General features: G+C 34.5%; 1 protein-coding gene across 2 annotated transcripts in view; it reads right to left on the reverse strand.

The window, feature by feature from the left end:
- The window catches only part of tafa3b (TAFA chemokine like family member 3b), a 154,024-nt gene that overhangs the window by 63,304 nt on the left and 73,588 nt on the right, over positions 1 to 17,132 (reverse strand). Inside the window, exon 2 of one of the 2 annotated variants that reach the window (XM_087262543.1) lies at positions 5,608 to 5,720. In XM_087262543.1, the coding sequence (XP_087118669.1) occupies positions 5,608 to 5,719 (112 nt within the window). In that variant the 5' untranslated portion in view covers position 5,720. Of the gene's footprint in view, positions 1 to 5,607; positions 5,721 to 17,132 lie in introns of those variants that run through there. The other variant, NM_001130795.1, reaches the window with a different exon arrangement.

The raw sequence follows: 17,132 nt of genomic DNA on the forward strand, positions 1-17,132 counted from the left end.
ATTTGTGCACAAATCAGCTCAAACATAGCACAAACAAATGAGATAGTTTTGAGGATTATTGAGTCTTTTCGCACTATTTTTCTAAATATATTTAATATAAACCCCATGTAATCTTATAAACCCTGGTTTATCCTGCTTCATGTTTCACACAACACACTGTATGTTTTACCTGAGGTTAATAATTAATACTGGGTATTTACAATATGCTCTACTGTTTCACACTGTGTTTCAGCTGTCACTAGGGCTTGTTTTCAAAGCGTACACTTTTGTAGCTTTTATTAGATACTAATATATTTTACATACATTTTGAACAGGTACTGTATCACTCCAGTGACAGCTGCCTTTATTTCTGAGTGTCGTATCACAGTTTTATTGAATAGATTTTTAAACTGGCGACGTAGTGGCGCAGTAGGTAGTGCTGTCGCCTCACAGCAAGAAGGTTGCTGGGTTGCTGGTTCGAACTTCGGCTCAGATGGCGTTTCTGTGAGGAGTTTGCATGTTCTCCCTGCGTTTGCGTGGGTTTACTCCGGGTGCTTCGGTTTCCCCCACAGTCCAAAGACATGTAGTACAGGTGAATTGGTAGGTTAAATTGTGTATGAGTGTGTGTGTGTGTGTGAATGTGGATGTTTTCCAGAGATGGGTTGTGGCTGGAAGGGCGTCTGCTGCGTAAAAACGTGCTGGATAAGTTGGCGGTTCATTCTGCTGTGGTGACCCCGGATTAATAAAAGGACTAATCCGACAAGAAAATGAATGAATGAATGATTTTTAAACTATAATGTTATGAATGAACTGGATCTACTGTCTTCCAGATCTCTTATTTTTATCACTTTTTGACATTTTTTATACATTTTTTTGAGATTGCTTATGCATCTGTTTGAATACAGTGGAATTTTTGTGTCTATGAGGAATGTGGTTGCTTGGCTTCTGCTACGCATCTTGCAATTGTACAACATTGTAACAACTGTTCATACTGCACAAGATTGGCAATGCAATCCTGGATTAAGACCACAAAGCTGCATAAATCCTTCCCCATAGCATTGTTTTGTAACCCTGGGTAAAATGCGGTGCTGACCATGCGTATAAGTTACAAGTGTGAATGTGTTTATTTTTTATTTTTGCATGATGAGATTTAGCAGAGATGACTGACAACAACATGGTTGAGGATTTGATGCACAATATATCCTTAACTACTATATAATCTAACATGTACTGTATGTTTACAGCATATCTAATCTTAATAAGAAAGAAAAGGGTAAACATTTCAGTCTGAGTACCAGTTCTGACTATTAAGTAGTGACTTATTATTACCAGCCTATCAATATTGTATTTGTATTAGTGATAATAGAAAAATACATATTCTGCATGATAATATTGTACATTTACTAATTTATCCTAATATATAAACCCAACCTTAATAACTATTAATTAAATTGGGAGTTTATTGAACTAAAAGTTAATGGTTTGTTAATAGTGAGAAGACCTAAAAATAAATTGTAACTAAAAAAAAGTAAAAGTGAGCAAATTATAAGCAGTGATTTTAGTACAGTGAATATTATATAATTTTTATCCTAAAAGGTAAATGGGATTTCTTTATGTTAAAATGTTGATGCATGTTCTACTTTAAATACAAAAAAATAATCAAAGGTACACAGCAAGAAGCTGAGTATGTATGAACTGAAAATAATATAATAGAGATATTTAAACAAAAAAATCAGGTTTAACCTATATTTACATAAAAAAATTATAAGAGGTGTCAAAATTAATTGTTTCTTCAGTGCTCCGCGATGCAGAGGCGAACAATTTGGTATTGGTTCAGTACTATTTCATAACTGGTTATGATACACCGGTATTGATGTCATTTATTTTAAATGCGCTATATTGTTTTAGCATACTATGGCGAAGGAGGTGAGCGTGAGTAATTAAAACACTTCAACTACTTAAAAATGCAGAAACACTGCACAATTCACTGTGTGTGTGTGTTTGTTGGATAGTCTTTCACTGACACTGAAGTTACAGCAGAAGTCCTGGTACAGTAGCGTTTTTAGAAGTCCAGTATTAAAGTCCTGTTTTTTTTTTATTTTTTTTGTTTTTGTTTTTTAAAGTCTAAAAAATGTATTTTAAACATCTTATATAAATGAAAAAAATTTATATATATATATATATATATATATATATATATATATATATATATATATATATATATATATATATATATATATATATATATATATATATATATTTTTTTTTTTTTTTTTTTTTTTTTTTTTACATAAAACATACCAAAAGCCATTGAATGTGAAGGCTACACATAAATATATTCCAGGAGTACAATCTATAAATAATTTGATTAATTACACCACAATGAATGCATTGAATTCACATCCCATTCTCAATCTAATGTTTTGATATTTCTGTGTAAGGTTCCCTCCAGCCTCAAGAACAAAATCTGATCTTCCATTCAGCTGCTACAGACGAGTGAAGTTCACACAGTGAATGAGTCATGTTGTCAAGAAATGAAATCTGCTCAACCCAAAAGAAAAGAAACAAGCAGTGCAGATGCACAACACAAAACCAGTTCGTTTAACAAAAGTTATATTAATACTATAAGACAAGAAGCTTAAATTGTTTATTTATTTCTTGACAACTTCACAAAATTGTTCCTATTTATTATTGCCATGTCCTAAAAACTAGTGTTCTTACAGTCAGTTGAATGGGGGGAAATGGCAAATTGCACTGTGTTGCATCAGTGGCTTGTTTACAAATTCAGGTAAATATTGCAATATGATGAACATATCAAAATGAACAAATAACTACACTTTTGATTTACTATAGATAAAAACAATTAAGAGTAATAAGACCTGGGAAACGATATAATGCTCAGTATGTTTCATGTCAATAAGATACATTACAAGGATCAAAAATGAAGATAAAACAGATTTATATTTCTACACTTTCTATGCACCAAAGAAAACTGCCTAAACTAATTATGATTTTGTACAAAATTAAGTGTGTATTAAAATGACACTGAAATCTGGTGCAATGATGCTAAAAGTCCTCTTTGCCATCACAAAGAAATATTACATTTTAAAATATGTAAAAAATTCTAACACATTCTAAACTGCAATAATGTTTCATAACATTACTACTATTTCATAACATATTACAGTATTAAATAAGTTCAGTATCCCTTAATCAGAACTTTAGGGTTAGCAGGGTCAAGAAATTAATCCTCATACCTTGAAATCAATGTAAAGGCAGTGAAACATCCAGAACAGCAGAATACCAGCCTTTAAGCTTCACTTGAGAACACTAATAAGACTATAAATAATTAATGTAAATAGTTGGTTCATGTAAGAAAATGACTGTCTACATAGGTAGGGGTAGGCATCTTTAGTCTATATTCCTCATTTAAATCGAGATACCAAAATTACAACTACAGATGTGCAAACCATAAACAAAGCAGCACTTGCTTACCACCATCCTAAATATCTATCATGTTGATCACTTGTTCTTTTCTTTTCTCAGTGATATATGTTATGAAAATATTTGTGCATTGAAATGCTCAGGTAAGGAGACATTAAAATAGCCTTCTGCCCGAAGGCTAATGGTCAGCTTGGTATATCACAGTCCTAAATAATTTAAAGACATACTAAACCCTAAAGGATGTCAGAAACAAAATGTGGTATTAGTATTAGTAGACTGTCTGCTTAATATCTGTTGATACTGCTCCCTTAACAGACATTTAACTGACTGTAAGAAACTTTGCAATTGCATGTCAATTTACACTAACCCTAACCTAATCCTAACCTCAACCTAACAATCTACTTATAATCTAAGGAAAATTAGTTGCCATGTACATGTAGATGCAATGTAACTTAAAATCAACAAATGGGCCATCAAAATAAAGTATGACCCAAAATGTATTTTAATTACAGTAAGAGAAACAAGTGCAAAGAAAAAACAAAATCTCATTTATCAAAAAGAATAAATATCAATAAATAGAAATAAGTCTCATTATTAAAAATGATATTTATAAACACACCAAAATGAAGTCATTCTGTGTTGTTTACAAGGTATGAATATCTCTGATATCAGGGTTAAAATACAATTTTTGACTGACCATCAGTTTAACAAAACAACAATGATTAATGAAATATCAACTTGTGGATGCTTTAATTCTGAGAATGTGAATATTATCTGTACTTTTGCCTCTCATCTTTAATGTCACCATCTTTTGGATTCCTCAAAACAAAACAATCATTATTGAATAAAAATGGTCACAATAACCAACCTTATAGAAACAGTATAATTACTATATACACTCACCGGCCACTTTATTGGGTACAACTGTCCAACTGCTCATTTACACAAATTTCTAATCAGCCAATCACATGGCAGAAACTCAACGCATTTAAGCATGTAGACAAGGTGAAGACAATATGCTGCAGTTCAAACTGAGCATCAGAATGGCGAAAATAGGTGATTTAAGTGACATTGAGAGCGGCCTGGTTGTTGGTGCCAGGTGGGCTGGTATGAATATTTGAGAAACTTAGAAAGCTTATCTACTGGGATTTTCACGCACAAGCATCTCTAGGGTTTACAGAGAATGGTCAGAAAAAGAGAAATTATCCAGTGAGCGGCAGTTCTACAACACGTCAAACCTTGAAGCGGAGGGGCTACAACAGCAGAAGTCCATACCGGGTGCCACTCCTGTCAGCTAAGAACAGGAAACTGGACAATTGGACAATAGCAGATTGGAAAAACACCACTGTGAGATACTATAACGTCAATACAGGCCAAAATCTCTGAGTAATATTTCCAGTACCTTGCTGAATCTATGCCACAAAGGATTAAGGCAGTTTCTGAAGACAAAAGGGGGTCTAACACGGTACTAGTAAGGTGTACCTAATAAAGTACGCGGTAGGTGTAAATTGCAACAAGAAATGTGTCGCATTGTTCACTTACTATAAAAGCTTTTAATTTAAGTATACACTTTAAAATGACAGCTGAAATGACTGCTAAAATGTTTGAGTACTACAAAGAAGTCAAATGTACTCCACAAACCATGTTACTTTCACACAACTTAGTTAAGCAAATGTATCTAAAGTATACAAATGAAATGTACCTTAAAAATCTGAGTGCAAAAACAAAAATGAAGCCAATTTCAGTGTTTGTTTTTTTTTTTTTTTTCAGAGTGTAGCATTCTGCAGTAGCCTCTTCACGACCCCAGAGACGTCAGAGTCCTGCGGTCCATCAGCGCTTCTCCTCATAAATAGAGAACGTTCTCTAGACTATTTTAAGCTGATCTAAGCATCCACCTACCACTGAGCTGTCCACAAAAAAAAAAAAAAAAAACACACACACACACACACACCACTGTCTGTCTTTGGGCTGTGAGTATATGTTGTTCAAACGTCTACAAGAACTACACACAAAAACAAAACAACAGCATTAAAATGTTTATGATAATATCGCCCCAGATCTGACTTAATGCAATCTACATCAGCTGCTTTTTTTAATGAGACGCCTCATTAAAACCCACAACGCTGTAGGTTTAAACTCAATTAAAGTGGTAGCAAGGGTCATGACCAGATGAACTTGACTTACCGATGTGACTGCGGTGAGAAGACGCTTCAGACAAATGACCCCAAAACAACACAAGGGCCAAAAATACCAGTACGATCCACGCAAACGCCCTCTGCAGCGCCCGCTCCTGCATCCTGAAACACACACACATAAATAAAGCATATCAGCTCATGAGCGATACACTGATCACAAAGGCTATTAGCGAGCATGTTTCTGGAAAGGATCTCATTCTCTCCTCTGGCGCTATCTAAATGTCATCATGTTCTCCCTGAATGTTTTCTGATACACTGCTGAGTGCTCCCAAACAGTGAATTATACAGTTCCTCACAGAGAGAAAGAGAGAGAGAGAGTAAGCTTCTAGCAGATGCTGAATGCCTAGTGGTGGATGGTGGTAGTGAATTTGTTTATATACAAGCCAAAGACATACCAAGAAAAGCTTATTTTTACTTATTTACTTTTATTTTATAATGCAATCAGATCGATCTAAGCCTACAATAAAGAGAACGATTTCACCCTACAGCCTTATGCGCAGTCACACTAGAGTTTGTGTGTGCAAAATTCTGTCGTACGACGCTGCGAAAAGGGGCGGGATTAAACAAGATGATTACATATTTTAAAAAGCTAGCGATCAGTCCATATTTAAAAATTTTTGTCCAGAGAGACAAAAAATATCCTCGATTGGTCTTACTCAGCCAAATGATGCAATTTCACAGGTCAGAGTTAAACTATGCAATGCAGTGAGCTGCGAAACTTGGAGCACAACCTTGCGTTTCCGGTCTGACGCATTCGCATGCGTATGAATGGAAGTCTATGGGGAGAAAAGTGCAGTGTGACCACAGCTTTATCTTCATTTTGGAAGAATGCCCCCTTCCACCTCATCTCCTCCTTTTCCTCCTTACCAGTGTCCCGATCTCGAATCCCAGAATATGCTAATTAACCATGAGGAAGCCCTAGGCTCAATTATCTCCAAGCTCAGGGATCTCTCCCAAAACAGTATGCCAAACCTGCTAAGAGTGTCAAGCAATATCTGAGTGTGAACTCTTAAATTTATATTTGAAGAGTTCAGATGCAAAAAACTCCTAATGCTGTCTGAAATATCTTTTTCCACTGCACCATGACTTTATATTCAATACTGTACATCTTTTCTGTTAAGTGACGACTTTTTTCTAAGCAAAGTCAGATGTCCTAATTAAAAAATTATAAATCAAGGCATGATTATAATTTATTTACGTAAAATAAGCATAATCTAGAAGCTTTTGCATTTCATATGAGCCACTTCTGATACCAAATGATCAACTAGAAGTCAAGTTATTCTTTTTTGTTCCTAAAACTTGGATAGGTACAGTAACATGACTTTTGCCAGGTAGTGTATGTGCATAGTTATAAAAATTAAGTAAAACCGACTTAACAGTTCCAATTTACAATGGGTTTACTCGCTAATCTAGGTCAAATCAACTTGTCGCTTTTAGGGCAGTCTGATATAAAGATATAGTCTGCTATGTTAAAATGTTATGTTATACAATAGTTAGAAAAAGCTCAATAATATGTTAACACAGATTTAGCACAATAACAATTTATAAGGCAACAGGGGCTTTTATCCACTATATAAAAGCCTTCAGCTATTTTGAACAAAGTCTGTTGAATTATTACTAATGAGTCTTTGTAACTGTACAATATGCATTATAGATATATTGGGGGGGTCTTTATAGGTGCAGTTATAGTATTTTTATGCTTGATTTTAAATTGTTGTAAACACAGTGGCAATTCATTATAAGCATGTCCCCAAAACCCTATTTGAAAAAATAATGGTCATTATTAAATCTTTATACTTTACTCTGTTTGAGACCACCAGATTTTACACATTTGTCAGATAGAATCATTTCAATTTAATGCAAGTTTGTATGAACACATATTCTTTTACATATTTTAATAAGTACAGTTTCATATTTTATTAGATTTCTTTTTACATAAATACATCTGTTATGCTCGCTTGTATATTTTATTTTCACAAAAGTTCAGCAGGATATGTATGTTTCTAAAGCATCTTCTGAATCATTAATCACTACTCAAAATGGAACATTTCCTTTGCACTCAAGACTCTGATTTCTGCAACAAACCACAGCAGAATTGTCACAATCCTTGCCATCATTAATACATGCCTATTTTAAAAGCAGCGCATCTATATTTCCATTTATATGTTTAACAACTTCTAAATAATAATTTCATGCAATCTGTGTGCTTAACCCTTATGTACTGTGTGGGGATGTTTTCATCCACTCTGGGGTGATTTTCTGTCTCAATTTGACCATAACACTTTCAGTGTTTCAGCTAGCAGAATAATTGTGGTGACAAATCTTATTTTGGCACATATCTTGAGAAAAAGCTTTAAATAAAAAAATGTAAAAAAAATCAACAATACAATGCAATTTTTTTTAGCCTGTTGCTATATTAGGTATGAAAACATCCACTAAATTAAACAGCTGTAAACATGCATCAGACTAATATTGTTTTTCTATTTATTTTGCATAAATACTGTATGTTCATTAACCTCAGTCCTGATTAAAACTACAAAATTGGTTAGAAAACTACAAGATTTTAACTCTTTAATTGCCAAATTCAAAATTGATGTCACTGATTTGGTGAAAAACACACAAAATGACATTTTTAATATAAAAACTAATTGTGGACTGGATTTGTTTAGCCTTTTATCAAAGTCTTACACATATGAAACAACATTGCCTTTGATGCATTGTTTTTGATTAATTTAAAAAAATCAACCTAATTTACTGTTGGTGGCTTATTTTGCCTTTTTGACTTCCATTTATAACCACTTTTTTTATTATTGCAAAACCATGACACCATGTAATAATACATCTTTAATTGTTGGTGTTTTTTCTAGTTGGGAAGAGATAAAATGAGTCATTTTTACTGTTGATCATCAGTTGGCAACATTACCCCTTTAGACAGGCCTGTACAAAAAAAAAAAAAAAAGGCTTAGTTTTAGGATTTTATATGGAGTATAAGAGCAAATTACAGCATGTGTGTATGTGTGTCTGTGAATGTGAGTGACCTTTGCGCACCTACACTAGTGTGCAAGCACGTGCACACAAGGGCATGTGCACTGCACAGGTTGAGCCCTATTTTAGTCTTGGACAGAAAGTGCCCTTCCAAAATGATCTAAAGTGTGGTTATAATGAAAGTTAATGTGACAAAAATAGCCACAGTCAGAAAAAAAATTAACAATGCATCAAAGCCAATGTTATTAATTGTTCACATGTCCAAGACTGTAATAAAAGGTAAAAATTAAATCCAGTCCACAATTAATTTTTAGATTTAAAATAAATCCTTTTGTGAGTTTTTTCACCAAAACAGTGACATCATTTGTGAACTTGGCAATTAAAGAGTTAAAATCCTGTATTTCCTTAACAATTTAGTAGTTTTGATCAGGATTGGGGTTGATTAGCAGATTTACGCAATATATATATATATATATATATATATATATATATATATATATATATATATATATATATATATATATATATATATATATATATATATATATATATATATATATATATATATATATATATATATATATATATAAAAAATATCTGATGCATTTTTACAGCAGTTTAATTCAGTGGATGTTTTCATCCCTAACATAACAAAAGGATAGTGAATTTTAACAGCGCACAAGTGTTAACTTCATTGCTAAGAGAGGTCTAGTTAATTAATCTGTGCAAATGTAAAGTTTACCTCATCTTTTTGATTCACATTAAAAAGCATTTAAGTTCCAGAGTGTGTGGCGCTGTACACATAATTGCATAATTACTGTTTTTTGCTCACAAATCACAGTATGTGTGTGTGCGGCTGTGTGCGAATGACTGTTGTCCATTAATAAAATTTATACTTTAGGTACTGATTGTGCATTTAAGATACCAAATATGGACACATTAAGTACAATATACATTTTGAAAATGTACTGCCATACATTTCTTTAATTTTTAAAAGAGAATTACAGTCATAACACTTCTGAGACATCGTATCAGAACAAATAAAATACCAGCTATCCAATAAGAGTACACTTCCATCACTGAGTCATTTTTGGAAAACAGACTATTAGTTTGTGTACATTTTCTATTGATCATGGCAACAGTAATTCACCCAATGATGCTCAAATGATGGAGAAAAGTGCGAGAACTGGGCATTTTTCCAAAAACATGGCATTGATGAATTTTAAAGAGCTGATTCAGATGCCTGGACTGCCGCGGTGGAGCGATGCTGTTCAGTCTGTGCAGAATATGCTAGATCGCAATAGTTTCTGCATCTTTCACAATCTCTGGAACACAGAAACATCCTGCAATATGGGGAATGGTGCTGTGCAAATTGCATTCAGCACTAATTTTAGGGGTGTTTGCACCGTTACCTGATTTGCATAATTCCTTTGGAGAATTGGGTGCTAACACAACACAAACAGCATGTGCAAATAAATGACATTATTAGTGGGCACAGTTCATTCTTAGCGAACTCTTTGCTGTTTTTCCCCCCTGCAGTTTTGTAATGCCCTATTCTAGCATTACTTTGTAATCAGCCATCAACACACAACCACACACTCATATTGATTAATTACAATTTCTTTATTGTCATTATATTTTTTATAGAGAATATACAGTATGTGTATCGAATTCAGGGCAATGATCAAAGCATTATTGCTTCCATGAACACTTCCAAAGCTTGCACATTGTCATATCGCTATTCATGGGTTTGGCATTTAATTTGGTACTAAGCTAAATGTGCAATAAATGTTTGATAGTTGCATAAACTTACGGTATATGCACGAGCAATGCTTCGATGGCTTGTTTCTGCTTCATAGCTTGCTTTACAACCAGAGTTTCTACACACTTTTAGAAGATGCAAACTATTGCCTCTATACTATAAAAGTGAATACATTGAAAGCTGGAAAATCCAACCGGCTCAATAGAAATACTTGCATCAGTCTCTGTTTTTAAAAAAAATGTAAAATACATTGCTCTGGATACATTTTGTTGCATGTTTCAGATGACAAATCCACTAGAGGGCGCTGTCTACTTTTTAGTGAACGAGAAATAGGTTCCTTAGGTTATGTTTTCTGTTTCAGATACACTTGTTATCAGAGTAAAAGTGCACTGCAACCACATAGTTGTACGTACCTAAAACTTCATAAAAACTGTTGTTCAGCAGATTAAGATGTAGTTTTATGGAAAAAAATACCAAAAATGTCAAAAATGAGATGGCAGAGGAGTGAACTTCTGATCTAATGAGGATCAGAATGAGGAGTGAACTTCTGATCTAAACCCTTATTTAACCCAACCAATAGTGTTTACAATAAAATGTTAGAGAAAAAGTGCACTTTCACTATACTTTAACTTACCTAAAACCTCATAAAAAAAAGTTAATCAGCAGATTAAGATGATTTTTTGGTGGAAAAACAATACCAAAAATGTTTGCACAGAGAGTAGAGTTTGTGGAAGAAAGAGGAAGATAATCAACATAAAGAGGTGATTTGGAAATGGTTTGCCTGGCTCAGGAAAGTCTATGAGTCGCTGTGGGAATGTGTCAAATTATGCAGATTTAGCGTGCTAATTATCTTTCAACCAGCAGAGCTCATAGAAATCTCTACTGTTTAAAGCTGAGGGTTGGGCAGGAAAACCCCTGCCTGGAGGGAGATTTACAGTGTGCAGGTGGACAGACATGAACACACAAAAAAAAAAGACTGTCACTGTCATTTATTCTCAAATCATAATCGCAAAACTCTGCAGTGTGTCATTTCTGCACCAAACCCTGTTTTTATTCTACAGACACTTCAAGTCCTGTTCTGGGGTTAACATAAAATCAATTGGGATGGACATATTTTAATAGACATTTAAAAATAAATAACTAATATGTGACCAGAGACCACAAACTGGCCATTTAGAGGCTGCTGTGCATGCTTTTTCAGGTCTCAAATTTCTGCCATTTTAGGGCTTAAATCCGCTGTCAACTGACTGACTGACTGTTCGACTTACCGATAATGTTTTTGCTTTATCATGCTTTTGCTTTATCTCCTTTCTGGAACTATTCTTTGTTGGACTCAAACCTGTCATTGTGGTCAACTCTGCCTTTTTAAGTCTGCCAACATATGTGGTGCAAATTGGTTAACAGCGGAAAAGCCGTCCACACGGAGGTAAGCTGGCAGCACGGAAAAAAAACAAACTGTCAGCAGCATCACATGGCCTCATAGCATTCATTTTAGGGACAAAATGCAGCTGCACGTAGCTCTGGCTACATAATTCATCCTCTCCAGAAATGTGTATAGGGGAATGTTTTCACAATGAACCTGTTTTGGAAAATATTGAGAACATCCCATTTAAAGTTTTACAGTACATATGAAGTGCCAAGCAATGTACATTGCTAATAAAAAAATGAGTTTTTATATATTTACAGTCAGATATTTACTTAATAGTTTAACAATTTTTGGCCTCATTTGACCTATACAGTGTATTTTTGTCTGTGCATGTGCAAAAAAGACCAGAATCCTGTGGTTCAGGATCACATATTAACATTTAGGACCAGATTTACTAACAGCTTTCACTAGCACAAACCCTCTTTCATCATCAAAACTGCTCAGAAAATTAATTATTCATAAAAATTAGCTTTGAAAATATCTGGACAGATATTTTTGCAGCTTATCTTATTTCATATGCATTTGTTAGAGTTTAATTTGAGGATCAATTTAGACTAAACAGTAGAAATAAACAAAATAATATATACCAAGCTACATTATTACTTTCATTATACTCCATAACCTTGTCTTTTTTTTTTTGGAATTTGAGCAGATTTATCACAGAGCAGAAGGGCAGTGTGTGTGTGTGTGTGTGTGTGTGTGTGTGTGTGTGTGTGTGTGTGTGTGTGTGTGTGTGTGTGTGTGTGTGTGTGTGTGTGCGTGTGTGTGCGTGTGTGTGCGTGTGTGTGTGTGTGTGTGTGTGCGTGTGTGTGCGTGTGTGTGTGTTTCTCTGTGTTTGCTCTGGCTGCTCTTCTTTGATGGCTGAACTTCCGCTGTGTGTTCATTAGTTCTTTAGGAGCTCTCAGTAAACACTGCCAAACACCCACTGGCTAGCGTCATCAACATTCCTCTGCATTAATAACAGTCACGCTTAATCACTAGCAAATCTCCACCAAGACTTTAATTGCTAGTTACTTAAACATTGCAATTCATTTTGAAAATTATAAGGGACAAGAGGCTTAAACTGATGTAAGTTCTATTTTAATTTTTAATATAACTATCATTCGAACTGTGTTAGTACTGTTTCCCAGTATTTTACTTTATTTACAGTAAGTTCTCCTAACAAAGGCACTGCTGTTTATAAAGAAGTGGACACTATAAATGACATTGACTGTAAAAGAGAAAGAAGAAAGTAAAAAATTGTGTTTCAAAAATAAACTGGTTAATTCAGAGGTAAAATACAGTTGTCCAGTTAATATAAAAGTGTAGCACTGTATTTCAAAGTTAGAGGCAGCATTTATGTGATATAGTACTTTAAAGACAGAGTGGACATATTTCTAAACTGCAAGACTGTTTCCAGAGATTAAGTGGCAGACTTTTAACCGTATAAAAGATAGCAAAGAATTTGAGGTAAATTATTTTTGAGGTACTTGAAACTTACTTATTTAATTTTTGGCAGTATTTATAAGGGACAACACAATATTTCAGAGCTAAAGTAGTAGTATTTATGACCTATATGAAAGTATTTCAGAGAAAGAGTGGCAGTATTTCTAAAGTATAAGGAGCCGACTACAAAACAAAGCTAGAAACCTTATTTCCTGTTTGCCTGTTCATGACAGCTCCATTTTTATGACCAAAAAAGCATCAAAATCAGAAAACAGGTTTCAAAGTGTTATTTTTGAAAATACTCTCTTTGTCATGTCCTTGTAGACACCAGATAAAAAGTCTTTGAAAATGATGATGTCATGCACAGGCATACTGTACGTGTTGAGAGAGGTGTTGATTAGAGGCAACTGCAGAAAAACCCATGACAATGGCAGAGAACATGGAAGTGTTTTTTTGCTGGTAAAGTGTTTACTAACAGTTCATCAGCAAAGTGTGGATTTATTTCACATTGTAACCAACAGACACATCTTAAACACACAGTAAATTCTATAAACAGTGCCGAGCCGTGTGGTCACTTCTCTAGATATTAGGTGCGTTCGACTTCATGCAGTGTTGCGCAGATCGATCGAAATCTGTCTTAAAGCGGTGCATGCTGGTTAGAAATTTTGTCCGGATTGATGCTGCACAGACGCCACATGACTGTCACATGTGGCATCAAAGTACCGCGACAGTGCTCCGAGATCAGATGACCGATTCAGACCATGCAGCTTCTGAAGAGCGGCTGCACGAGCTCTGATGACGACACCGCTATTATACAATTGGCTGAGTTCACTGCATGACAACAACCAGGTGTGTTTCAAGTTTATTATTGGACAAATTATGATTCAAAAGTTTTAAAACAAACAATTCACTTTTCATACCCTCACTATCTTTTATATATCATGCTTAAAAAAAAAACTACAAAAATTTTACTGCAGTACTCATGTTTTGTTAAATAATTTGGTTATTAAAGCTGGCTTTTGCATAGGCTTGTTTTCAACCTTTTTATTTACTGCATTCAGCTCCATAAATTATTTAAATAATATAGTTTAGTAAATAACCTAAAAAAGTAACTCAAATAACTCAAAAAAGTCTTAGACTTGTGATAAAATAATTATCATCATTGATCCTGTCATCCTAAAGGTTTCTTAACAACTTAAGTGGAAGAAATATTTTATTAATTAATTATAAAATTATTTTTAAGATCAGTCCTTCGCTATGATATGCGTTGTAAGTCTGGCGCTAGCATTTGTGTTAAAATACACACTGGAAAAGCCATCCATACTGAGTAAGCAGCCAGCGGTACTGTACCCCACTGTAGCATTCATTTTACACACAAAATACAGAGATATTTCACCAGCTTTGTATGTTATCACTCGATTGAGTGGCCATTATCAGTGATTATCAGCTGATAGATATGGTATGCTCAGAAGGCTGTTATCATCCAACCACATGGCAAATCATCTATACTAATAGAGAAGACTCAAAATCTGTTTTTACATTACTGTGACTGTTGGGTTCAGTGGTGTAATGGATCACAAATCTCACGGTTCAGATCACACTACGGTTTTTGTGTCATGGATCGGACCATTTTTTGGATCAGCAAAAAGGGGAGGAGACAATGTCATTTGCTTTTCATTTATACAAACATATTACTACAAAAACCATTGGTTTTAACAAACAGAACTAGTAATTTTTCTAAAAATAAAAATTAAGAAAGAACCAATATGAAAAATGATCTTTGCTATTGTTGCTGATAATGCTAAATATAGAAGTTTATCATCTTGTACAACATATCAAAATTATTTTCAATTAAAAATTCAACAATTCACACATAAAATATCAAATAACATAAAGTTTCATTATAGGTGGATGATTTTTGAAAACCTATTCAGTGACATAATTTTGATGGTTGTTTGCTGCCACCCATTTGTTACACAATTTAATACTACTACATTCACCAGCGTCAAGTTCCATTAAACAGGGATTTAAATCTTTACAATAAACATTAGTGTTTATATCAGAACTATAAACTGTTCTCCCAGTACTTCTGTATTATTTAATTTTTTTGTAACGAACTGAAAAAGTGTAAAAATTAAATCTCTCTCAATCAAATGTAGATTCAAATGCAGTGTTTTGAAGGATTAATAAACATATGCAAACCATTATCATTTATCATTCATATTGCTCGGGTTTGAATCAAGATCTTGATCTTTTAATGTTTAATTGTGCAGCTTAACACTGAAAGCCTTAATGCAGGCTAAACAAACAGTGACTGAAAACACCTTTAAGCCAAAAGCAGTTAGGTAGGTCTTACCCCAACGTTTTCCATCATCATTATAGTTTACAGGGAAGCCAAAATGCTTTTGTGATTTGAATGACATGGGAGGCCTCTACAATTGTTATAAATGTTGGATTAACCTACAAATACAAAAAAAGTTAATAATCCGCAGGTCACGTGTTCTGAACTGTGGATTGTAATTTGTAAGCAACACGGATCAACCGTGATCTGTTACACCCATAGTTGGGTTTAGGATTGGGGTAGGGGTAGATGTTAATAAAATCTATTAATGGGAAATTAAATAAATAATATAAATAATTATTGTTAACTTTCGGCCACAGTCGTATGTGATCTATAGCTGCTTAACCATGTGGTTGGATGAATATTAGCAGGTGCAGAAGGCCCCTTCTGGCCCATATCTATCAGCTGATAACCACTTATAATGCCCATTCAAGTGAGAATCGCTGCATATGTATCCCCGAACACATATTTCTTGGTTCTCAAAAATGTAATCCTGGACAAATTTTCCCAATGAGCCTGTGTTGCGAATTTCAGTGATATAGAACAGTATTTAGAAAGCAACAGTATTACTGAGACTTAAGGTCAGTATGTGATTGTTAAAGTAATATTTAAAGTTGTATAGTGAGTTGGAGAGGTAGGATAGCACCCATTTAAAGGGATAATCGCACTATTTGAAGTGTGAAGGAGCAGTAGTGCTTCTAGTGTAACCCTATTAAGCCTATACTTGCAGTAAGGCTTTTTTTAACCCAGTTAGTGTTTCACAGTACAGCGGCTGCATCTTAAACATTTAGAGAGAGAAAGAGAGAGAGAGAGAGAGAGAGAGAGAGAGAGAGAGAGAGGCGTCTCCGTTCCATTCATTTAATTAGTCCCACTGGAATTTTTGCAGATGGTGACATCATCACATGCAGACATTTCTGTTTTATCCCCCCCCCCCCCCCCGAGTACAGTGTATGTCCAGATCAAACCTCTCTCGCTCTCTTGCTCTGTGTTTTTCTCTCTTTGTCATTCAGTGTATTCAACCATGCTCGAATGGTCCTGTCCTCACTCGGTTGACCAAGACTCAAACAATCATGCCATGTCAGAGAGCTCACATCATTTCGAGCCACATTTTAAGTTCAAACACAAGCTACAAACCTACAGACAAAAAACAAACACGCACACGCACACACATCTCCATTCAACTTTTGCATTGTAGACCTCATTATGACCGACAGACCAAAAGGCATCAAAGAATTTTCACCCATCACCTACAGCCTCTTTCATCTTCCTTTCCTCCTTCTATTCAGACAGGTTTTCCAGTGCTGTAACAAATGCTGCAGGCTGGTAGCTGCTCTGCTTTGTGCACTATAAAATTAATGTGTTTGTAGTTCCACTGTTCTCCTTCCACTCTCTCTTTCTCTCTCTTCCCCTCAAGCAACAATCTGCATATCAGAACACAAGGCTGCATAAGAATGTCTAAAGATATTAATGAATCAGCGCTCACATGAGTGTTTTTATATCTATCAGCAGTCTTTGCAATCGATGAACATTGTGCATGTTGAGAGACTCTGGGGACAAATGTGCTGTAATCAATAC

Source organism: Danio rerio, chromosome 8 (assembly GCF_052040795.2).
Source record: "Danio rerio strain M-AB ecotype USA chromosome 8, GRCz13ab, whole genome shotgun sequence".
In the NCBI taxonomy this organism is placed as follows: domain Eukaryota; kingdom Metazoa; phylum Chordata; class Actinopteri; order Cypriniformes; family Danionidae; genus Danio; species Danio rerio.